At 47.1% G+C, this 25454-nt stretch overlaps 1 protein-coding gene across 1 annotated transcript in view; it reads left to right on the forward strand.

The window, feature by feature from the left end:
- Positions 1 to 1164: 1164 nt before the first annotated feature.
- The window catches only part of ace (angiotensin I converting enzyme (peptidyl-dipeptidase A) 1), a 223005-nt gene continuing 198715 nt past the window's right edge, over positions 1165 to 25454 (forward strand). Inside the window, exon 1 of the mRNA XM_038778735.1 lies at positions 1165 to 1840. Coding sequence (XP_038634663.1) covers positions 1634 to 1840 — 207 coding nt within the window. The 5' untranslated portion in view covers positions 1165 to 1633. The remainder of the gene's footprint in view (positions 1841 to 25454) is intronic.

The following is a 25454-nucleotide window of genomic DNA, read 5'->3' on the forward strand; positions in this document are numbered from 1 at the left end:
AATCCACCTAACCTGCACATCTTTGGACTGTGGCAGGAAACCGGAGCACCCGGAGGAAACCCGCGCACACACGGGGAGGATGTGCAGACTCCGCACAGACAGTGACCCAAGCCGGAATCGAACCTGGGACCCTGGAGCTGTGAAGCAATTGTGCTATCCACAATGCTACCGTGCTGCCGTGGGCCAGGCGCAGCATGAGCGTTTCCTAAGCAACCCCAATTTGGCTTGCCATTGAAATTCTCCCCACCAGTGGATCTCACATCATCAGTCCACAGGTTCCCCGACCCGCCACAATCACTAATCCACAAATCCACGTCCATCCCACCCTCATCAACCATACTCTACCCACCTCTGGGTTTCCCATGCATTATTCCTGAAAGTACACGATTGGGGCCAGGAAGTGACAGGGAGTTTGCGAGTGACAGTAACTAACTACGAGGTTAAACTTTGGACAAGTAATAGGTGGGATGCCTCTTGACATCATCACTCTGAGGTTTCTGTAATTTTAATGGCTGCCCTAATTTTTATATGATTGACAGGCCATCCTCCCAATCACATCAAGAATAGGCTCCCCACCCACTTGTAAGGTTGCATTCCCTGCGTCACCTGGAGTCACTCACAAGCTCTTCCCCTTTTACACAGGGACAAAAGGGCACAGAAGATTGAAAGAGAGCAACTTAATTACCTGGAGAGTGATGAGAATATGGAATTTGCTACCACAAGGAATAGTTGAGGAAATGAAGGGGAAACTAGATAAACACAGGAGGGAGAAAATAATAGAAGGATAGACCGAGAAGGTCATAGACCAGCTGGGGGAAACTGCCCTATTTCTGTCCTTTATGTTTTATGTGAAAACCCTTAAATCCACAGGATGAAAAATTGTTATCTCCACCTTGGAAAGCAAATAAAATCCACGATGAACTGAGCTTGAGGTGGGAGTACACAAGGCTGGGGTGGGGACGGAGAGGGGCGGGTCAATTCCACTGCTTCCCATATGCTGAGCTTCACAATGCTAACCAGGAAAAAGCAATATACAATTTAACAAAAACAACATTCCTGTGTCTGGCGGAAGCTGTAATTGGGCCAGATTTACCAAAAAGCTGCCGGGCAGTATCTGCCTGGGTTTTTTTTTTGAGTGTGTGTATGTTGTTGTTCGATATAAATCAATGTGACTTGCAGCTGCAGCCTGCTCAAAGGATGAAGAAATTGGATTAGTGATCTCAGTTTTGGAGAGAGTGTGTGTATGTGCAAGTGAGAGAGAGAGAGAGAGAGAGAGATAATTCAGTGTAAGGTTCCTTCTGCTGCCATACAGAGGCAGTGTTAGATTGAACAAGATTTAGGCTCACTCCAACACTCCGGTAATATGAAGCAACCTTCATACAGCAACAGCAAGTAGGCTGACAGATGTGAAGAAATCTGTTTTGGCAGGGGTAGCTGATGGCTCTGGGAGATGCCTTTAACACAGAGTGCAGTAAAACAAGGAAGCAACTAAGGAGAGCTTTTATTATTCTGAGCGGTGCCGTTAGGTTATGTGTTATCAGCAGATCAGAGCTGGTAAGCCTGGGCAGGACACGTTTGTATTTAAAGAGGCGAGTGCTGGAGAACACATTAAGAAAGGGACTGTCATCACAACATGCAAGCTGCTATGCCCTGGCTCCTTACGCTGGTCTTCCTCTCTGGGGGTTCCTGCACCCAGCTTCTTTCTTACGACCAGAATGAACAGGGGGCAGAAATGTTTGTGAGCGATTACAACAAATCAGCAGAGATCACCTTCTTCAAGAGTATTTCAGCCAGCTGGGACTACAACACCAATTTGACTCAGTACAATCAGCAGAAACAGGTACTACCTTTACTCTCTTATTAGCAACCCTGTGTAATAGAGTCCAGAATGTGTTGCGAGGCACATGGGCATTGGAACCTATTCTTTTCACTGGTCGCATTCTTCATTCAACCTTATGCTGTTCTAGCAACCATGAAAATATCAAACAAAGGCCATGAATCCTACACTTTATTTCAAATGGCAGAGCTAGACAACTTTAATACCAGGGTTCCAGCTTTTATTTTAATTGCAGTAATGTAAGAAAGGTCCCAGTTTCCACCTCATTCTGAAAGCGCTAGCACAGCGGGTAGCACTGTTGTTTCACAGCACCAGGGTCCCAGGTTCGATTCCTGGCTTGGGTCACTGTCTGTGCGGAGTCTGCACATTCTCCCCATGCCTGTGCAGGTTTCCTCCGAGTGCTCTGGTTTCCTCCCAGAAGTCGCAAAAGACTATTTGTTAGGTGAATTGAACAATCTGAATTCGCCCTCAGTGTACCGAACACGCATCGGAATGTGGCAACTAGGGGCTTTTTACAGTAACTTCATTGTATCGTTAATGTATATCTACTTCTGTCAATAATAACGATTATTATTATTACTTATGACTGTAGTTCATCACACATCAGCCTCATATAATGTGCTCCTCCACGTTTAACTGATTCCCTGTCAGTGATCACACGCTCTTTGCTTTGTGCTTGGTGTAGCTCCCTCAGAACATGGGTCTGAGGGTCAGTTTGAGGGTCTGAGAGAGGGTCAGTGGGAGGATCAGAAAATGGATTTGAGGTGGGTCTGATTGTGGAACTGCAGAGAGTCTGATAGTGTATTAAGGAGGGTCCAGAGAGGGTCAGAGAGAGGGTCAGAGAGAGGGTCTGAGAGTGGGTCTGAGAGTGGTCAGTTTAACCTTCAGCAGCGGTAAAATCAGGCAGGATATAAAACAAGTTGCTGACCCACTCGTGTTGGCTTCCCTCGGTGTAAGTTAGAATTAACCTTGGGAGGGGGTGATAAGTTCCAGTTCCTTTCTCTCAATGTTTGATAGTGTTCCTGTGTTGTGTTCAAACAAAAGACAGCAAGGTCAGCCCCTGATTGCAATGGAGCTTTGCCCTGTTGGATTTAAAGCATTGTGTCAAACCCTGAACTCAAGCACTAACAAGAACAAGGACAAAAGGTGTATGGGAAGACACGGACCTCCAAATAGCCTGCCCAGCCTGACTTGGAAATATATCAGCATTCCTTCACTATTGCTGTGAACAGGACCTTTCAAACCAAACGTCATGGATTGGGGATGTTAACTCTCCGCAAATTTCCAACACTTTCTGTTTTTATTCCATAAGTACTTTGGCAGCTGTCGGTCACTGTGTTACATGTGAAAGTGTGAAGTGGGTTACATAGAACATACAGTGCAGAAGGAGGCCGTTCGGCCCATCGAGTCTGCACCGACCCACTCAAGCCCTCACTTCCACCCCACCCCAGCAACCCAACAACCCCTCCCAACCTGTTTCGACACTAAGGGCAATTTATCATGGCTAATCCACCTAACCTGCACATCTTTGGACTGTGAGAGGAAACCGGAGCCCCGGAGGAAACCCACGCAGACACGGGGAGAACGTGCAGACTCCACACAGACGGTGACCCAGTGGGGAATCGAACCTGGGACCCTGGCACTGTGAAGCCACAGTGGTAGCCACTTGTGCTACCTTGCTGCCCTGTAGTTCTTTATTTAGTGTAGCCAATTGGACACTGGCCTGACTCACCTCTGAGACTTGCGATCACCAGCTGAGGCTGAGTCAATGTCTTTCTTGCTCTTCACTCAGAAAGTTGAAGACCCACTCCAGAGAGCTGAACATAAAATCAAGGCTGACGCTCAGTGCAATACTGAAGAAGGGCAGCACGGTAGCATGGTGGTTAGCATCAATGCTTCACAGCTCCAGGGTCCCAGGTTCGATTCCCGGCTGGGTCACTGTCTGTGTGGAGTCTGCACGTCCTCCCCCTGTGTGCGTGGGTTTCCTCCGGGTGCTCCGGTTTCCTCCCACAGTCCAAAGATGTGCGGGTTAGGTGGATTGGCCATGCTAAATTGCCCGTAGTGTCCTAATAAAAGTAAGGTTAAGGGGGGGGTTGTTGGGTTACGGGTATAGGGTGGATACGTGGGTTTGAGTAGGGTGATCATGGCTCGGCACAACATTGAGGGCCGAAGGGCCTGTTCTGTGCTGTACTGTTCTATGTTCTAACATGGACCCTGATCCACAGTCCAGGCCAAAGTACAATTGACGTTTTTCAGTTCTATCCTGGTTGTATGTAAATTAATTACCCCATTCCAGCCGCGTGAGATATCTGCAAGGCAGAGTGTGTGTGCCTCGTGCTTTTTATAGTTGTAAACCACCCCAAGTGTTCTGCATGCTGATTGGTTATGTCCTGTTCTCTATATTCATTAGCTGCCTGTTTGTATCTCTTTATGTGCATGTCTACATATCATGACAGAATGCCCTGTCTGCAACAGTAGTGGACTCGCCAATACTAAGGCATTTAAATGGTCATTGGATAAACATATGGATGATAATGGAATAGTGTAGATGGGCTCTAGATTGGTTTCACAGGTCGGTGCAACATCGAGGGCCTAAAGGCCTGTGCTGCGCTGTAATGTTCTATGTTCTATGTTCCAATGCTCTTCTCCTGCATATCCCAAATTTTCTTCACACTGCCATTGGAAACTGTGCCTTCAGCTGTTTTCGTTCCGGAATGGTCCCCCTCAGCCCTTCTATCTCTCCCTCTCCCTTTAAGGTCACACCTGAAACCGTAACTTTAGCCAGAGCGTGGTAAAATGTGGAAATTGTCGCCTACATGGAGTGGTGTAGGTGAATAAGGGGAAGCTGGATGCACCGCTAATGCACAATTCTGAAAGATAAGCTGATAGGCTGAGATGCAAAGAGGTGGGAGGAGGCTTTGTGGAAAATAGGCACCAACACGGACACTTTGGGCTCAATGGACTGTTTCCATGATGTGGGTTGGAATTCCCCTGCCGTTGCAAATTCACTTTTCCCGCCGGAAGCGCAGATGTCCCGAGGGCGTGGGGTGGCTTCAATGGGAAATCTCATTGATAAGCGGCAGGAGTAATGAATCCCACTACCAGTAAACTGCGTGCCACTGAGAAACACACGGCTGGGGAACCGGAGAATCCAGCCTGTCATTTTTATGTAATTCTGTGCAATCATTTAGTCACCTATCTTAACACCCAACGTCTGAGTGTTAGGTTTGGTTTGATAACACTTCCGTGAAATGTATTCTCTTGTTTTGCTGCAGTAAAGGTGCTGCATAGATACATGGGGCGGGATTCTCCGAACCCCCGGGGGGTCGGAGAATCACCTGGGGCTGGCGTCAATCCCACCCCCGCCGTGTCCCGAATTCTCCGCCGGCCGGCGAAGTCCTTTTGGCCCCGGCTGGCGTGGCGGAGTTGGAACCACTCCAGCGCGGGCCTAGCCCCTCAATGTGAGGGCTTGGCCCCTAAAGGTGCGGAGAAATTGGGGCGGGCTGACGCCGGAGTGGTTCATGCCACTCTGACACACCGCGACCCCCCCCGCCCCGCCGGGTAGGGGAGAATCCCAGCCATGTTCTTCTAGTCATTGGTGTTGTTGATGTGGGTGTGAGGGACTGGATGACCACAGAACTTCTCTGATGTATTCCCTGATCGACTTTCTGAATCCTATTGTTGGAGTTGAGCAAAAACAGGGATTCCCATTAAGAAATTATCAGAGAACCCTGCCCACTTGAAATAGAAAAGCAAAATACTGTGAACGTTGGATATAGGAACACAGGGGCAGAAGTAGGCAATGGAGCGCGTCGAACCTGCTCTGCCATTCAATACGAAAATGGTTGATCATCCACTTCAATACCTTTTTCCCACACTGAACCCATTTATGTCATTAGTATTTAGAATTCTATCAATCTCTGCTTTGAACATACTCAATTACTGAGTTTCCTCAGCCCTCTGGTTAGAGATTTTAAAAGATTTACAATCCTCTGAGTAAAATAATTTCTCCTCATCTCAAAGTGGCATCCCTCTTATTTTGAGATTGTATTCTTTGCTTCCCCAACGGGAAACATCTTACCCGCATCTACCCTGTGTCTATCCCTTCAGTATTTTGCAGGTTTCAATTGAGATCACCTCTCATTCTTTAGCACTCAAGAGAATACAGGCCCAGTTTGCCCAATTCCCTTCAAGACACATTCCCACCATCCCTGGAATAAATCTGTTGCACTCCCTCTCTGGTAATAATATCCTTTCTGAGCTGAGGAGACCAGATGTGCACACAATGCTCCAGGTCCGGTCTAATCAGGTTCCTGTACAACTGAAGCAAGACTTTGCTATTATACTCAAACACACTTGCTGAAATAAAACCCTAAAATTCTGGAAATACCATTCACATCAGGCAGCATCTAGAAGCAGAGATAATGGCCTGAATCTTACCATGGGCTTCAGGGCCCTGACATTGGGGTGGGTCCCCCATAGGCCATACTTGCCGGAAGGGGGTAGGGCTGGGCAGTTTTACAACCGGTGGCCTCCTGTTTGACCACCTGTAGGCCTGCCATCCATTGCCAGAACCTGGGGCTCCTTGCTTAATTAGCTGCTGCCCTGAAGCATCAGCAATGGGTTGGGATCAGCAATGGAATCAGGGGAGCGCTGAGGTAAGTGGAAGACCTGGAGCTTCCAATAGTAAAATCCCCCAAAATATTCAGGGGACTGAAGGTCCACCGTGAAAAAATCTCCAGGAAGATTGTTGGGGCCACAGGGGCTTCCTTCCCTTTCTACAGCACCCTTTATGTCATTATGTGGGGCAGCATGGTAGCATGGTGGTTAGCATAAATGCTTCACAGCTCCAGGGTCCCAGGTTCGATTCCCGGCTGGGTCACTGTCTGTGTGGAGTCTGCACGTCCTCCCCGTGTGTGCGTGGGTTTCCTCCGGGTGCTCCAGTTTCCTCCCACAGTCCAAAGATGTGCAGGTTAGGTGGATTGGCCATGCTAAATTGCCCGTAGGGTCCTAAAAAGTAAAGTTAAGGGGGGGGTTGTTGGGTTACGGGTATAGGGTGGATACGTGGGTTTGAGTAGGGTGATCATTGCTCGGCACAACATCGAGGGCCGAAGGGCCTGTTCTGTGCTGTACTGTTCTATGTTCTATGTTCTATGTTCAGTGCCTTGAGCCTCAAGTTCCGATGGCCATCCAACCTCCTCCTCAGGCTGTCACAGAGAGACTACTTCCATTAGACTGACAGGGTGGGGTTGGAGTTCAACCCGCCACCTATGAACTGCCACCAGGCCCATAAAATGGCCTGTAGTCGGGGCTTTAATTAGCTGGCTGCCTTCTTGGAGCAGGCAGGCTGATCTACATTGGAGCCCATTGGTGCAGAGGCAGACTTACAATGAAATACACAGCACTGCAGAGCGGGGCCGCAGTTAATACGGTGGGGGAGGGGGCCCGTAATGAGAGGTGGCTGTGTGTGCCCCAAAAGACGAAGTATACCTCTGCTGTGAAGCCTCCAGTGAGGAGAGGAGGAGGCGCTGCCCAAAGTTCTGTCAAGGGCTGAGGCTCGAGGCCTGGCCACCCGAGCGAGAGGTGGACAGAGTAGCAGTCATGTGAAGAATGCCAGGCAATCAGCGGGGTCGTGTCTCGGGGAATGGGGGAGCAGTGGCCAGGAGAGGGGAGAGACCCGACCAGAGCCAGAGGCTAGCCAGGGAGCAGGGCTGGGCTGGGGGCAGCACCCAGACTGGGCAGCGAGGGTGAGATTTTGGGTTCCTGTGCCTTGCATTGTGTCAGCTGAGGGTGGGCGGGGTCAGGAGTGCATTGACATAATTGTGGGTAGGGCTCAACATCATTGTGGGCGGTGTCAACATCATTGGGGCAGGGCTCTACGTCATTGAAGCAGGCCACCATGCCATGATAAAATTCAGCCCAATAATTAAGACTGATGGCCCTTCCCTCCGAGGTGACAGAATGTCATTGAGCTGATAGGTTAACACAATTTTAATGGACCCCATTAGAGGTGATTCATATCTAGACTTGAAACCAAATAAAGAATGATGCAACCCATTTAATTAAAGTACTCACATTACATGTGATTACTTTAATAGAAATTAATGCTTCTGATATTGAATCTAGTTTGTCCATGCCAAGTCTGTCACTCGAAGCACCAATAAATTGCAGCATTGAGATGCTCGTAAATTAGAACTGAATGAGTAAAGAGCTAAAATAAATTCATTGTAAATGGTTACTGAAAGACCTCTCAAGTAAATAAATGAGGAAATAATTAACACTATAATATCAAGACGTAGTATTGATATAGTTCTATTGTCACTAGACTACTGATTCAGAGATCTAGGTCCAAATCGTTCCACTGAATATGCTCAAATATGAATTTAATAAAAATCAAATGTTTAATAATTATTGTAGAAATCTATCTGTGAAGGAAACAGACAGACTGCAACATCCAACACACACAATGCAACATCCAACACCCAGACTGCAACATCCAACAGATACACTGCAAAATCCAACACACACACTGCAACATCCAACACACGCACTGCAACATCCAACACGTAGACTGCAATATCCAGCACAGACACAGCGACATAAAACACACACTGCAACATCTAACACACACACAGCAACATCCAGCACAGACCCTGCAACAGACAAAAAAGACTCTGCAACATCCAGCACAGACACTGCAACATCCAACACACACTGCAACATCCAGCACACACGCTGCAACATCCAACACACACTGCAACATCCAGCACAGACACTGCAAAATCCAACACACACTGCAACATCCAGCACACACACTGCAACATCTAACACACACACTGCAACATCTAACACACACTGCAACATCCAGCACAGACACTGCAACATCCAACACGCAGACTGCAACATTCAACACACACACTGCAACATCGAACACAAACACTGCAATATCCAACACACACACTGTAGCATCCAGCACAGACCCTGCAACATACAAAACAGACACTGCAACATCTAACACACACTCTGCAACATTCAACACACACACCGCAATATTCAACACACACTGCAACATCCATCACACACTGCAACATCCAACACACACACTGCAGCATCCAACACACACACTGCAACATCCAACACACACACCACAATATTCAACACACACTGCAACATCCAACACACACACTGCAACATCCAACACAGACACTGCAGCACCCAACAAACACACTACAACATCCAACACACACTGCAACATCCAACACACACACTGCAACTTACAACATACACACTGCAACATCCAACACACACTGCAACATCCAACACACACACTGCAACATCCAACACACACTGCAACATCCATCACACACTGCAACATCCAACACACACACTGCAGCATCCAACACACACACTGCAACATCCAACACACACACTGCAGCATCCAACACACACACTGCAACATCCATCACACACACTGCAACATCCAACACACACACTGCAGCATCCAACACACACACTGCAGCATCCAACACACACACTGCAGCATCCAACACACACACTGCAACATCCAACACACACACCACAATATTCAACACACACTGCAACATCCAACACAAACACTGCAACATCCATCACACACACAGCAACATCCAACACACACACCACAATATTCAACACACACACTGCAACACCCAACACACACACTGCAGCATCCAACACACACACTGCAACATCCAACACACACACCACAATATTCAACACACACTGCAACATCCAACACACACACTGCAACATCCATCACACACACAGCAACATCCAACACAGACACTGCAGCACCCAACAAACACACTACAACATCCAACACACACTGCAACATCCAACACACACACTGCAACTTACAACATACACACTGCAACATCCAACACACACTGCAACATCCAACACACACACTGCAACATCCAACACAGACACTGCAGCACCCAACAAACACACTACAACATCCAACACACACTGCAACATCCAACACACACACTGCAACTTACAACATACACACTGCAACATCCAACACACACTGCAACATCCAACACACACTGCAACATCCAACACACACACTGCAACATCCAACACACACTGCAACATCCAACATATACACTGCAACTTACATCATATACACTGCAACTTACAACATACACACTGCAACATCCAACACACACTGCAACATCCAACACACACACTGCAGCATCCAACACACACACTGCAACATCCAACACACACTGCAACATCCAACACACACTGCAACATCCAACACACACACTGCAACATCCAACACACACACTGCAACATCCAACACACACTGCAACATCCAACATATACACTGCAACATCCAACAAACACACAAAACATCCAATGCACACACTGCAACATCCAACACACACACTGCAACTTACAACATAAACACTGCAACATCCAAGACACACACTGCAACATCCAACACACACACTGCAACATACAACGCACACTGCAACATCCAACACACACACTGCAACATCCAACACACACTGCAACATCCAACACACACACAGCTACATCCAACACACACACTGCAACATCCAACACAGACACTGCAGCATCCAACACACACACTGCAACATACAACACACACTGCAACATGCAACACACACACTGCAACATGCAACACAGACACTGCAGCATCCAACACACACACTGCAACATCCAACACACACACTGCGATATCCAACACACACACTGCAACATCCAACACACACACTGCAACATACAACACACACTGCAACATGCAACACACACACTGCAACATGCAACACAGACACTGCAGCATCCAACACACACACTGCAACATCCAACACACACACTGCAACATCCAACACACACACTGCAACATCCGGCACACACTGCAACATCCAACACACACAGCAACATCCAACACACACACTGCGATATCCAACACACACACTGCAACATCCAACACACACACTGCAACATCCGGCACACACTGCAACATCCGGCACACACTGCAACATGCAACACACACACTGCAACATCCAACACACACTGCAACATCCAACACACACTGCAGCATCCAACACACACTGCAACATCCAACACACACAGTAACATCCAACACAGACACTGCAGCATCCAACACACACACTGCAAACATCCAACACACACAGTAACATCCAACACACAAACTGCAACATCCAACACAGACACTGCAGCATCCAACAAACACACTACAACATCCAACACACACTGCAACATCCAACACACACACTGCAACTTACAACATACACACTGCAACATCCAACACACACACTGCAACATCCAACACACACACTGCAACATCCAACACACACTGCAACATCCAACATATACACTGCAACTTACAACATATACACTGCAACATCCAACATATACACTGCAACATCCAACAAACACACAAAACATCCAATGCACACACTGCAACATCCAACACACACACAGCAACATCCAACACACACACTGCAACTTACAACATAAACACTGCAACATCCAAGACACACACTGCAACATCCAACACACACACTGCAACATACAACACAGACACTGCAGCATCCAACACACACACTGCAACATACAACACACACTGCAACATGCAACACACACACTGCAACATGCAGCACAGACACTGCAACACCCAACGGACACACTGCAACATGCAACACACACTGCAACATCCAACACACACTGCAACATCCAACACACACTGCAGCATCCAACACACACACAGCAACATCCAACACACGAACTGCAACATCCAGAACAGACACTGCAGCATCCAACACACACACTGCAACATCCAACTAACAGACTGCAGCATCCAACACACACACTGCAACATCCAACACACACTGCAACATGCAACACACACACTGCAACATCCAACACACACTGCAACATCCAACACACACTGCAGCATCCAACACACACACTGCAACATCCAACACACACACTGCAGCATCCAACACACACACTGCAAACATCCAACAGACACACAGCAACATCCAACACACGAACTGCAACATCCAACACAGACACTGCAGCATCCAACAAACACACTACAACATCCAACACACACTGCAACATCCAACACACACACTGCAACTTACAACATACACACTGCAACATCCAACACACACACTGCAACATCCAACACACACACTGCAACATCCAACACACACTGCAACATCCAACATATACACTGCAACTTACAACATATACACTGCAACATCCAACATATACACTGCAACATCCAACAAACACACAAAACATCCAATGCACACACTGCAACATCCAACACACACACAGCAACATCCAACACACACACTGCAACTTACAACATAAACACTGCAACATCCAAGACACACACTGCAACATCCAACACACACACAGCAACATCCAACACACACACTGCAACTTACAACATAAACACTGCAACATCCAAGACACACACTGCAACATCCAACACACACACTGCAACATACAACGCACACTGCAACATCCAACACACACACTGCAACATCCAACACACACTGCAACATCCAACACACACACAGCTACATCCAACACACACACTGCAACATCCAACACAGACACTGCAGCATCCAACACACACACTGCAACATACAACACACACTGCAACATGCAACACACACACTGCAACATGCAGCACAGACACTGCAACACCCAACGGACACACTGCAACATGCAACATGCAACACACACTGCAACATCCAACACACACTGCAGCATCCAACACACACACTGCAACATCCAACACACACTGCAGCATCCAACACACACACTGCAAACATCCAACACACACACAGCAACATCCAACACACGAACTGCAACATCCAGAACAGACACTGCAGCATCCAACACACACACTGCAACATCCAACTAACAGACTGCAGCATCCAACACACATGCAGCAACACACACTGCAACATCCAACTAACAGACTGCAACCGTTCGTGAAAACGGCCGCAAAGTGCCGTTCTGGAGAACCATGGCACCGATTGGCACGGCCGCACCACGGCCGTGCCAAGGGTGGCATGGGCCCGCGATCGGTGCCCACCGATCGCGGGCAGCGGGTCCGAACCCTGCACACTCTTTGTTCCTCTGCCGCCCCGCTGGATCACCTAATGAATCAACCAAATTCAGTCCTTCTGAACGAATTTTTGGTCATGAGGTAAGAGGACTACTTAAATTGATTAAGGAAAAATTGGTGAGTGAGAAATCAGAACTTACAAGGTAGCACGGTAGCATTGTGGATAGCGCAATCGCTTCACAGCTCCAGGGTCCCAGGTTCGATTCCCGGCTTGGGTCACTGTCTGTGCGGAGTCTGCACATCCTCCCCGTGTGTGCGTGGGTTTCCTCCGGGTACTCCGGTTTCCTCCCACAGTCCAAAGATGTGCAGGTTGGGCGGATTGGCCATGCTAAATTGCCCTTAGTGTCCAAAATTGCCCTTAGTGTTGGGTGGGGTTACTGGGTTATGGGGATATGGTGGAGGTGTTAACCTTGGGTAGGGTGCTCTTTCCAGGAGCCGGTGCAGACTCGATGGGCCGAATGGCCTCCTTCTGCACTGTAAATTCTATGTAAAAAAAAAACATTATTGGACTACATGTCAAATTTTAGGGAACGATTAAATAAAGCAGGTGAATTGGCTGGACAACATTTAAAAGTTGCACAAAATGTGATGAAACGGGTCGCGGACAAGAAATTCAAAGTTCGTAGTTTTGCCAGTGGGGATAAAGTTTTAGTGTTGTTACCAGTGGTACGTGAACCTTTAAAAGCAAGGTTTTGTGGACCGTATCAGATTGAAAGGAAATTAAATGAGGTGGATTATGTGGTAAAAACACCAGATAGAAGGAAGACTCACCGAGTGTGTCATGTGAATATGCTTAAAATATACTTTGAAAGGGAAGGAGAGAAAAAGGAGGGTTTAATGATTCTAACTCAAAGTGACGGACCAAATCCAGATGACTGTGAATTTGACATACCTCAAACTAAATTGGAAACGAGGATGATCTTAAAAATTGGGATAAATTGTTGAGTTATCTTCCAGAGGAAAAATGAACTGACCTGAAAGAGTTATTGATATCACATGAGCAAGTTTGTAGAGATAAATTGGGAAGTACTAAAATGGCTATACACGATGTAGATGTGGGAAATGCTCTTCCAATTAAACAACATCCATATAGACTTAACCCTTTAAAATTGGCACAGATTAACAAAGAGATTGAGAGTATGCTTAAAAATGGCATAATCGAAGTGGGTTGCAGCCAATGGAGCTCATCCATAGTGATGGTACCAAAACCAGACGGTACCAGACTATAGAAAGGTTAATGCATGTACAAGAATGGACTCTTATCCTATCCCACGTTTGGAGGATTGCATTGAGAAAGTGGGAAAATCAGCTTTTATTTCCAAACTGGATTTACTTAAAGGTTACTGGCAGGTACCTTTATCCGAAAGGGCGAAGGAGTTTTCAGCTTTTGTGACTCCAGATGGTATATACCAATTCAAAGTTATGCCATTTGGCATGAAAAACGCCTCAGCCACATTTCAACAGTTAACTAACAAAGTTGTTTCAGGATTACCCAATTGTGCGGTATACATCGACGATCTGGTAATTTTCAGCCAGACATGGAAAGAACATTTAAAACATCTGATGGAGTTATTCGATAGGCTTCAGGAGGGGGGTTTGGTGATAAACCTAGCCAAATGTGAATTTGGAAAAGCCCAAGTCATTTTCATTGCAAAGTTTCCGATACCCTCAAGACGAAGGGAAATAATGTGATTTCTTGGCATGAGTCGATTTGATTGAACATTTGTGCAAAATGTTTGTAGCCTGGTGGCTCCACTCACGGACTTGCTCAAGAAGTGTAACAAATTCCAGTGGACAGCGGAGTATCAACAGCCATTTGACAGCCTGAAGGCTGTGTTAACCACTGCTCCTGTGTTAGCCATGCTAAATTATACGAAACCATTCAAAGTGGCGGTTTATGTGAGTAATGTGGGTGTAGGTGCGGTGCTTCTCCAAGACGACAATGAAGGGCTATAACGGCCTATTGGTTATTTTTCAAAGAAATTGAATTATCACCAGAAAAAGTATTCCACGATTGAAAAGGAGACTTTGAGTTTGGTGCTGGCTTTGCAACATTTTCAGATTAATGTGACCAGCAATCCGTCTGACACCTTTATACATACTGATCATAATCCGTTGACATTTTTGGAGCATTCCGGAATAACAATGCAAGGCTGTTTTGCTGGAGTTTATTGGTACAGCCATTTCATTTAAAAATAGTACATGCGGCAGGACAAGAAAACGTGATAGCTGATGCTTGTCACGAATGTGATGAACAGAAGCAGTTTCAGTTAGAGGAAGAAGAACAAAAAAAAAATTGACTATTATTATACCTGTTTGTGTGTGTTGTTTTTTTAAAACGATAAAGTATACTTACTGTGTGCATTTGTCAAAGGATAGTGACAAGGTGAAAAATGAAACCATCTTGAAGTTGATGTTTTTTTTTCTTGGGGGGAGATGTCATGTGAGAGTACCTTTAAGAAATGGATGTTTAAGAAATGTACCTTTAAGAAATTGGTGTTTATCAGTGATGTCAGAATGTGGGTGGAGCTGGGCTGTCTGTCAGCTGTTTACTTTCATTTTAGGCTGTTTGCTGCAGGTTTTAGTTTTTTTTTCAGTGTTGGAGCTGAAACCAGACCAAGCAGATGTACTGCTGTTCTATCTGCCATCAAAAGACTATCTCTTGATCATTTGGTGAATTCAGAATTGGAAATGTTCTCAGCAGTGAATGTAAACCTATTGTGCTTCTGGTAAAAGGTGTTTTAAGTCTTATGAATGTTAAAAGGAAAGCTTAAAGGATTACTTAGTGTTGTATTCTTTTGGGGTTTTATTTGAATTAATGGTTGCTAGGATGTTCACTGTATAGCTTAAAAAGGTTAACTTGAGTTCATAGAACAAACATTGTTTTGCTTTAAAAAAAACGTTTTCCATTTCTGCTGTACCACACCTGCAGAGTGGGCCGTGTGCTCCCCATACCACAATCTATTAAAAGTTGTGGTCAGGTGAACTCCATGATTCACTTTGGGGTTCTCTAAACCCTGGCCATAACAAATTGATTGATGCAGAACTGAGAAACTAACAATTGAACAATTAAGAATAAAAATTTGGGAGCTCAGATTCAATGACAAACTAAGCATTACACAATGAAAGCTCTCAAATACTGATCAACATTTACTTTTCACATCACACTCTGAGTTCAATTGAAGCACAGGATGTACAATTGGAACTTCATGAAGAAATGTAATTTAGGGGTTTATATATTGAATAGACTCTCTGTGGTCAGTGCAATGTAAAGCAATATTTTTTGAGTTTGGTTATGGACTAATTATTATACCCCAAAGACAGTGATGGCAGACTGATGAACTCTGCAGTGCGGAAGGTCAAAGATGAGTTGAGGGGTAGCAAGGTGAGGGATATTGAGGTGCGTTGAGGGATCGTGAGGTGAAGGTGTTGCACGTTTTGCTATGAGTGCAAAACGCGTTTATTGGGGTGTATTAACTTCCAAGTGCTTAACACCACGAGGCTCTGTTCTATGTATTTATTCAGCTTAGGAGTCGCCAGGTGCCGTATAGACACCGTCACGAGTATTCCAAGGTCAAGTTCAAAGTAATAAAGACGATACACCGATTAGTAAGGTCCAAACGATCAATATTTATTATACAGTTATAATAAATACTCATGCACACACTAAGAGACTAAGCTATGACTAAACTAAGGTAATCAGAATACTTATCTAACAGGAACAGGCAAGGTCAGGGAGCGAGGCCTTCGTCCTGGTCTTGGGCTGCAACCTTCAGCAAGCGTTCTGGTCACTGGGGGTTCTAGCGGGCTTAGTTCACGTAGCGAGCGTCGTACTGGCACTTACGGTTCGGCGGCTGGTGCTCAACGGCTGGAGTCAGGATGTAGCTTCAAGGTCTTGGTCAGGGCCGGAGCACGGAACAACAGACCAGACAACACGAGGTCCCTGTCTTTTATAGGGATCCCATTGTCCTTCCCTCTTCTTGGGCGGGCTTTAACCTTTGGTTATCTATTGGGTCAATTCCTCATCGATACTGTTTTAATTCCCCAATGCGAGGGGGTCTCCGTGATGGGGGGGGCGTTTCTTATGCCCTTTTGTTTGGAGGTTTCTGGTGCCTCGATGTCTGGGCCTTGATTCAAATGTGTCCATTCAGAATCAAATGTTTCTATTGTGTGGGTGTTCAGGTCTGATTGCCTCATTAGCATGCAAAGCGTTTTGCCATTTGCACCTAACTAAGGTCTTCTCACCTGAGCCCAAACTGGTTTCTGCTACTTGCAGAATGCAAAATGCTGTCTTTGCAGACTGCTGTTTTGGCTAAACTGCCTGTTTCCCTGCAGTCTTAGCGCTTGGCTTACTTTGTAGCTCAGCGTCCATTTTAGGTGGCTACATTCCCTCCTTGTGATCCTCACAATCAAAATATTGTGAAGGATCACCTATGTACGTTGCCTTGAGTGCATCTGGGTTGCCTTCTTTGTGTTCCCTGACCTCTTGCCAGTTCCTGGGCTACTCTATCTTAAACTATGGGAGGAAAAAAAATTTTAACTGACATCTCTTACTTGGCGCTATGTCAAAGGGGACATGCATTACCACAAACGGGAACCTCTACCTATCACAATTATCCTTAACCTTAACTTAAACATTTCATCACACTCTAAAACCTTAACCATTCACACCACAACATCACACTTCCTAACTCGGCAGTCGAGTATAGGACAATATAATACAGGGTCGAACTTTATTTACAGAGTGCTTTATTCATCATGGGGCAAAGGGGATTGATGAAATCGGAAAATAGGAGATCGAACTCCATAGACGGAGGGGCAGGAACGGGAGGCTCTCCTCTTCCACTTCCTCAACCTGAGGGTCTGTACAAGTATGGCGAGGATCACAATCACTAGCAGTGATTCGATCACGTATGACATGGAGTACCATGTCATAAATTTTGTGCACCAGGTCTGAACCTCACTGATCAGAGCTGAGCACTGGGGAGTGGCTGTAAGGGAAACATTTACTGTGGGGGTTGTGGGGGAAACGTGTCTTGCTTCCACACATACAAATATCACATTTAAAAGCAATAGGTGAGCTTCCATCATTTTCAACTTGTTCTTCCTTCTTTCTTCCTCCTGAATGGACAATCCCTGTCTCGTCCTTCGAAAGCTATGGGATCAAGCACAGTATCTGTCAATACACAGTTTAAGATCTTTACCTGTTAGTGCATCTGTCTTTTAAATTCCAATTGACCCTTTAAAAATGACTGGCCAAGTCACACCCTGTGACTCCCCTCATCTTTTTTTTTTCAAAAGCGAATTTGCAGACCAGAATACACCTAACAATCCTTCTCCTGCGAGCCGTCTCGCAGGCTTTGCTAGTTTACCATCCGAATGTTCCCGGATGTAAATAGCATGTGGGATGGCGGCCGAAGGGCTGCCTAACGAAAAATGAAAACAAAATTTTGAAAGAAACGTCCGAATGAGTTGCGTATGGGCCGCGACGGGTACGAGTTGGGTAGGATCCCCGGGTAGGGCGTGCTGTGCCATACCCGAGCTTGGCTGACCAAGGTTGGTTCTCAGACAGGGCGGGTCCTCAGTGCCGTTTGTCCACTGCCTGAGTAACCTGGATTAAAACGGGTACGAACGTGTTAACCGTGACTTGCAGCCTCTATTCACCGAATAGAGGGGCACCTAAAAACAAGGGAGCCAAGATGCTCCTTCATCTGAAAAAATGAGCTGGGCTTCAGATATTTTAGACGATACGGTGAGCTGCTCACCATAGAAGTTCTCAGAGGTTTCGGCAGAGAAACTAAAGTGCGTGTAAGGTGGTCACAAGCCTTACAACTTTGAAAAGATCTCCAATCAAACTGGTTTTTTGGAACCGAAGTTCTCAAAGGTATCGGCGGACAAGCTAACGTGTATGTGAGGTGGTCACAATCTTTTCAGCTGAAAAGAAGATGTCCATCCTCCAACTGAACCATTTACATTCCTGAAAGACAAACAAACATAAAACGATAGACAAACATACGTGCAGGTTCCATCAGAAAGGACATCGTTTCCCTCAAACGATTCCTATTTTACATCATCTGGACACCTCACTTTTCCTCTGTCTCTGTGAACAGGGTCACAAAGGGGTTGCCGTATCGGGATTCAGACACCGTGTCGTCCTGCTCTCCCGGATCCCACACCCTTGTGTGGATCAGGCATGATATCATTGCATTATGTGACCGGGGGTCACTTTCGTCATTGCGGACAAGTCTGTATGAATTGTCCCTGTGCCATAGTGTTGTGTCAAGTGTGTTGTCGGGGTAGTCGGGGTCGTCGGGGTCGGGTGGTGGTTCTGGGTTTTTAAGGTAAGTGACTTCCATGGGGTCACTGGAGTCGGGGTCGTAGTTGGTGCTGTGTGGGCTGTATGGCTGTGTGCTGTCGCTGTCCTCAGAGTCAGTGTCTGTCCTGCTGTCTCTGCTGTGGCAGCTTGTGGGCGTTTCGGGGCGTGGTCTGTCGTGGTCTGTGGGCGGAGTCGTGGGCGAGTCCGTTGATGAACTGGTCTGTGAGGGGGATGGTGGAAAAGTGTCTCTAGTGGGCGGGGTGAAGTGTTCTGCTGCATCTAGCAGTACATGATGAGCATGGTTAGACTGTGTTCCATATGCTTTAAGCTGGTTAATATGAAACCACGCGGTCTTCCCATTAGGATATTTTATCCTGTAAACTGAGGGGCTAATTTTATCCGAAATTGAGTATGGACCGGAATATTTTGGAGCCAAAAAACTGCTGGGGTTATAAACAGATAACATTACCTGTTGCCCAACCTGGAATTCTGTGGGGTGTACGGTCTTATTAAAACAAGCTGTGCGTTGTTGACGACGTTTTCCTAGCTGAACTGCGGCTGCAATCTGTGCAGACCTCACAGTCTCAACCAAGTCTTTAACCGTCTTTTCGTGTGTGAGGGCCGTCACTTCGGGGCTGGTCATGTCCAGTCCTAAAAGGAATTCTGTACCTTTCATAGGGCGTCCGGTCATGAGTGTGTGTGGTGTGTAGCCTGTGGAAGTGGAAACAGTGTTCCTTATGAACATGAGTGCAAATGGGAGCACTGAATCCCATGTGGAGTTGTTCTCTTGAACCATTTTTCTAAGCGTAGTTTTTAGGGTCCGATTCATGCGCTCCACAATCCCGCTGGACTGTGGATGATACGCAATGTGGAAATTTTGTTTTATGCCGAATATTGTCAGGACGTTCTTCATGACCCGTCCTGTGAAGTGAGATCCCTGGTCCGAATCAATACTTCGGGGTAAACCCCATCTCGTGAAGATGTGGTGGGTCAGGATCTTTGCAGCTGTCTTAGCTGTATTTGTTCTAGAGGGGAATGCCTCTACCCATTTGGTAAAGGTATCGATGACCACCAGAACGTATTTATAGCCATTCCTACAAGGGGGCAATGGTCCTATAAAATCGATCTGGAGGTTTGTCCAAGGGCCGTTAACTGGGCGAGTATGCCGAAGTTGTGCCTTTTTAGAATACCTCTCCGGGTTATTCTGAGCACAAATAAGGCAATTCTCAATATAATGCGTTACATCAGTCCTGAGATTAGGCCACCAACAGAGCTGTCTGAGGTGCCTCGTGGTTGCATCAATTCCTTGGTGCCCGTGGTTATCGTGAAATAAAGCAATCATTGCATTCCTGTCCTGCTGCGGGACCACATAAAGTTGTTCCTTTATGATCACACCCTCATGTGTGGTCAGTGCGTGTTTAAAGCTCTCGTACTCTGGCACAAAGTTGCCTTTGAAAACCTCCTTGAGGTCCTTATCCTGCTTCTGTGCTGCTACAAGATCTTTAATATCTGTTTGTGAGATTTGGACTGCGCCCACAGGGGCGCTAACTGGTGCGCTAGCTGGGGGGGTCCATAAGTGTCCTCGCCTGGAACCTGCCTTAGCCAGTGCGTCGGCTTTTACATTCCCAGGGGGGGATGACCTATGGTGACTTCGTACCTTTATTATTCCGAAGGTCCTGTCCTTCGCTTTTTCTAAAATATGCTGGAGTAGAGGGGCTGATGGAAGGGGTTTCCCGTCTGCGGAGACAAAACCTCGTGTCCTCCACAGGGGCAGAAAATCGGTTAAACTGTTACAGACATATAAGCTGTCTGAATATATGTCTGCTGGCCTGGGGAAAGAAGCGGGGTGGTCCACTATATAAGCTATGGCCGCGAGCTCTGCTGCCTGCGCGCCTAAGTGACCGGGTAGTTTTAAAGCTATCTCTTCGAGAGCGCGCCCCTGCGCGTCCTCTACATAGATGCCGCATCCTGTGATACGCTCACCATTTAAAACTGTGGAGGAACCGTCTACGTAAATCCTCAGTGGTCCACACGTGTCTGTGGGTTGGGGGCTTTGTTTTGGGTTCCCTATCTTCCTGGGGGGTGTTTTTGCGATAAAGGGTCCTGTGTTATGCAGGGGAGCTACAATTTCACAGTCATGGGGCTGTCCTGGGTATTGGAGGTTGTCGGCTAAATATGTGTGTGTGCGGGTCCGTTTTACTGTAATGTCCCGTCCTTGTAAAAGTAGTGTCCATCTAGCTGCCCTAATCTGGCTAACTGAACCGTCCTTCAGTCGACCGTCTAGGAGTAGCTGTGTGGGTGTGTGTTCGGTCAGAATAGTAATGGGGTTGAGTCCGGTAATGTATGAGAAGTATTGTACTGCCCAGAAGACAGCAAGGAGGTGCCTCTCACAGGCAGAGAATCCTTGTTCTACCGGGTCTAACAGTCGGGAGGCATAAGCCACTGGTCTTAGCTGCTCGTGCCGTTCCTGAAGCAACACGGCCGAGAGGGTCAGATCGGTGCTCGCTACCTCTATTGCATAGGGGGAAAGTTGGTCTGGGACTAGCAGCGCGGGTGCTGCGCTAAGGGCTCGTTTTAACTCCTCCACAGCCCCTGTATGCTGCGGAAGCCATTCCCAGGGGGCTCGTTTCTTAAGGAGGTCTGAGAGTGGGGCGGCTTTTGTCGCGAATCCGTCAATGTGGTTCCGACAATAGCCAACCAGTCCTAAAAACGACCGGAGGGCCGAAACATTTTGGGGAAGGGGCAATTTGACAATCGAATCAATTCTTTTGAATTCGATCTCGCGTTTGCCGTGTGTGATGACTGTTCCCAAATACATCACTTTACTTTCCAAAATCTGGGCCTTTCTTGGGTTAACTTTACATCCAATTGAAGTCAACAGTTCCAGGAGTTCGGCCAGAAGCGTAATGTGCTCTGCCTTTGTGTCTGTCTGCAGTAGTAGGTCGTCTACATACTGTACCAGACATTCGGGGCGGGAGAATTTCTCTAAACCACTTGCCAGCTGTCGGTGGAAAATGGAGGGGGAATTGTGGAATCCTTGTGGGAGGCATGTCCACGTATACTGCTGTGATTTGAAGGTGAAGGCAAATTTGTACTGGCACGCTTTTGCCAATGGTATTGACCAGAATCCGTTACTGATGTCCAATACCGTGAAGTATTTGGAGTTGAGTCCCTGCTTGAGCATGGTCTCGGGACTAGTAGCTACCGTTGAGGCTACTGCGGGGGTGACTTTGTTGAGTTCCCGATAATCGATGGTCAGACGCCATGATCCATCGGGCTTCCTCACTGGCCAAATAGGGGCATTATTGGTCGAGGCTACCGTTCTGAGCACACCTTGCTCCAATAAGCTTCCTATCACCTTTTCTATTTCCACCTCTGCTTCCAGGGGAAATCTATACTGTTTCTGTGGTCGGGGGTCCTGTCCGGTAACGTGAACTGGTCCAGTCATTCTGCCACAGTCATGACGGTGACTGGCAAATGCTGTCCTGTGTTTGTTCAGTAGGGCTTTTATTTGTCTGTCGGAGTGGAGTGTAGTCAGGTCAAATGAGTACTCTCCCACTGCGCTAATCCGATTAGCGTAGTCTCCTACTGTGAGGGTGGCTGGTGCTCTGTCTGATCTAGCCATTCGCCAGACACACTGGTTCACTGGGTCGAATGACAAGCTATGAGCGTTCATAAAATCTATCCCCAGGATGTGTTCTGCTGTCCGGGGAAGATTTACTAGTACAACGGGGTGTTTGGTTGAGATGTTCCCTAGCTGGATCGCTACGGGTGCTGTGATATGTCCCTGCTGCGAGTGTCCTGTGAACCCGCTAAGTGTAATGGTGGATGTGGTCGGCCACGTGTCTGCGTGTGCCGTGGTCGTAGAGTTAATGGTGGTGCGGGAGCCTCCTGTGTCCCAAAGTAACTCTATGGGCTTCCCTTTTACTCTGGCTGTGACTACGGGTCTCCCTGATGGATCCCATAGTGTGTCACAGACCCAAGTGGGGGAGCCCGAACACCGTCAGTTCGTCTCGTCCACATTGGTGGGTCCTGACTGTACTGCTATATTGTGGATGGGTTTTGCCTTACTGCGGTTCAGAGTGCCTGTCTGCTGGCCTCTCTGAGATCGCTGGGGTGCATTGCATTCCTTTGCCCAATGCCCTAACCGTCCACAGTTATAGCATTCCTGTCCTTTCTGCTGTGGGCTGCTCTTCCCTTCATTTACCCATGCGGGTTTCTGGTGCTCTCTCACTGCCTGAATATCTGCTGCAGCCTGAGCCTCTTCTGGGGATTGAACCTTACTCTTTCCCTGAATTGATTGCTCCCAAGCGCGGGACAACCTTTTCAGGACCCATTTCTCATTATGGGCCTCTTCTGAGGGGTCATAACTGTTGCAAGCGCTCTGTCCTGCCTCTGTCGCGTGTGAGATTATGGTGCGCGTCCATTTGACCATATTTTCCCGGTTCAAATGCGCTCTATTTAAATCGCCGAAAACTGCGTTGAAATGAATCCACAGCCTTCCTGCGAATGCTGTGGGGTGTTCGGATCTTTTCTGCCGGCACTTATTAAGTCCTTCTACGGGGTCACCTCGATTATACCCTATGGCATCTAAAATGGAGGTGTGCATCTCCTCTAGGGTGCCTCCGGCAACGTTCTGTGGGTCGGGGAGGGCTGCTACTACTGACTGGTCTAAGCTCAGCACGGTGAGCTTAACCTGCTCTCTCTCATCCAGGCCGTACATGGTCGCCTGCTGTTTCACTTTAGCGAAAAACTGGTGGGGGTCTGCGGTGGGGAGGAACGGAGTGATCTTCTCACATGCGTCCCTGAGCTGGGTTACAGTTAAGGGGGTGGTGTAGGTTATATCTGGTGCGCCTTCTGTTATAGCTTTTCTCTGCGTGGTTACGGGATTCATGGGTGCGGTTATGATCTGATCTGTAGGGGGTTGGGGTGCTTGCCTTTTCTGTTGCGCTGCTGGCGCACATGTTCCCTGAACATATCGCTGCGCTGTCTCACTTAATTCTTGCCAATCTGGGGCATTTTCTCCATCTAACTGGGTTCCAAAGGTGCTTTGAAACCCATTTTGCACCGAAAGCAGCGATTGCAGCTCTGCAATCTGTTTCCTGCATTTCGCGTGGTCTACTGTACTTTGCCTTTGCTCTGTGGTTGCAGCATGGAGTGCTCTCAAAGCTGCTTTGAGATCAGAGCATTGCCTCTGCAAAGCCTCTACCTGCTTGTCAGATTCCTCTCTTATCAGAACGGCACGTTGCACGTCCTGATAAGCCTTTTCGTACTGGGTCTGGGAACTGCTGAGATGGGCTAGACAAGACTGATGTGCCCTCTTGGCATCATCCACCTCTCTACCTTTCTCTGCCAACTTCCCTCTTAGATCCAGATTTTCCTTCTCAATGTCCCTGACATCGACCTTACTCATTCGGTTCCTTTCTTCTAATTCTGCCCGGAGCGTCCTGACGACCTCCTCTGTGCCTCGCAACTGTGCCAAACAGGACACGATTGCCATCGGCTTACGTGCTTTACTAAGGTTCTTTTTGTGAATTTGAGAGAGGTTCTCCCACCAAGTATGTCCTATACTTCCGGGACCTGTCTCCTCATTCAAACAAAACTCTTTCCAAAGGGGCCATCCCTTTCCTTGCAGATACTTGCGGAGTTCCAGCTCCCACGTGGGACACTGACCTACCCTGCTACTGCTGCTGGTCGCTGCGACCACAAACCTTTCTGGATCCATCAGACGTTCCATTGCCTGCATGGCCATTTTCTCTGACTCTCTTTTAGTTAATTTGGAACAGGGGGTTGCTGGGGTTGTGTTTCAAGAAACGGGTACGGCTTACACTATGTTCCGTTCACGAAACTGCCGAAAGTTTGTCGCAACAAAAATGCTTTCAGTTTTACCTTACAGCCCTGTTAGTACGCATGCACTAAACACACTTCCGAATTACGCTTATTAGTTTGAACACCTTGAATACTCGTGATTTTCTTTACTTTCTTACTTTCTCTGTAATTTGGAGTTCTAATTCAAATTTCAGGGTCCTGGATGGTGTGGGGTTTCCACTTACAACCGTGTCCCGTCAGGAAGTCGCCACTAAATGTTGCACGTTTTGCTATGAGTGCAAAAC

Source organism: Scyliorhinus canicula, chromosome 19 (assembly GCF_902713615.1).
Source record: "Scyliorhinus canicula chromosome 19, sScyCan1.1, whole genome shotgun sequence".
Taxonomy (NCBI): Eukaryota; Metazoa; Chordata; class Chondrichthyes; order Carcharhiniformes; family Scyliorhinidae; genus Scyliorhinus; species Scyliorhinus canicula.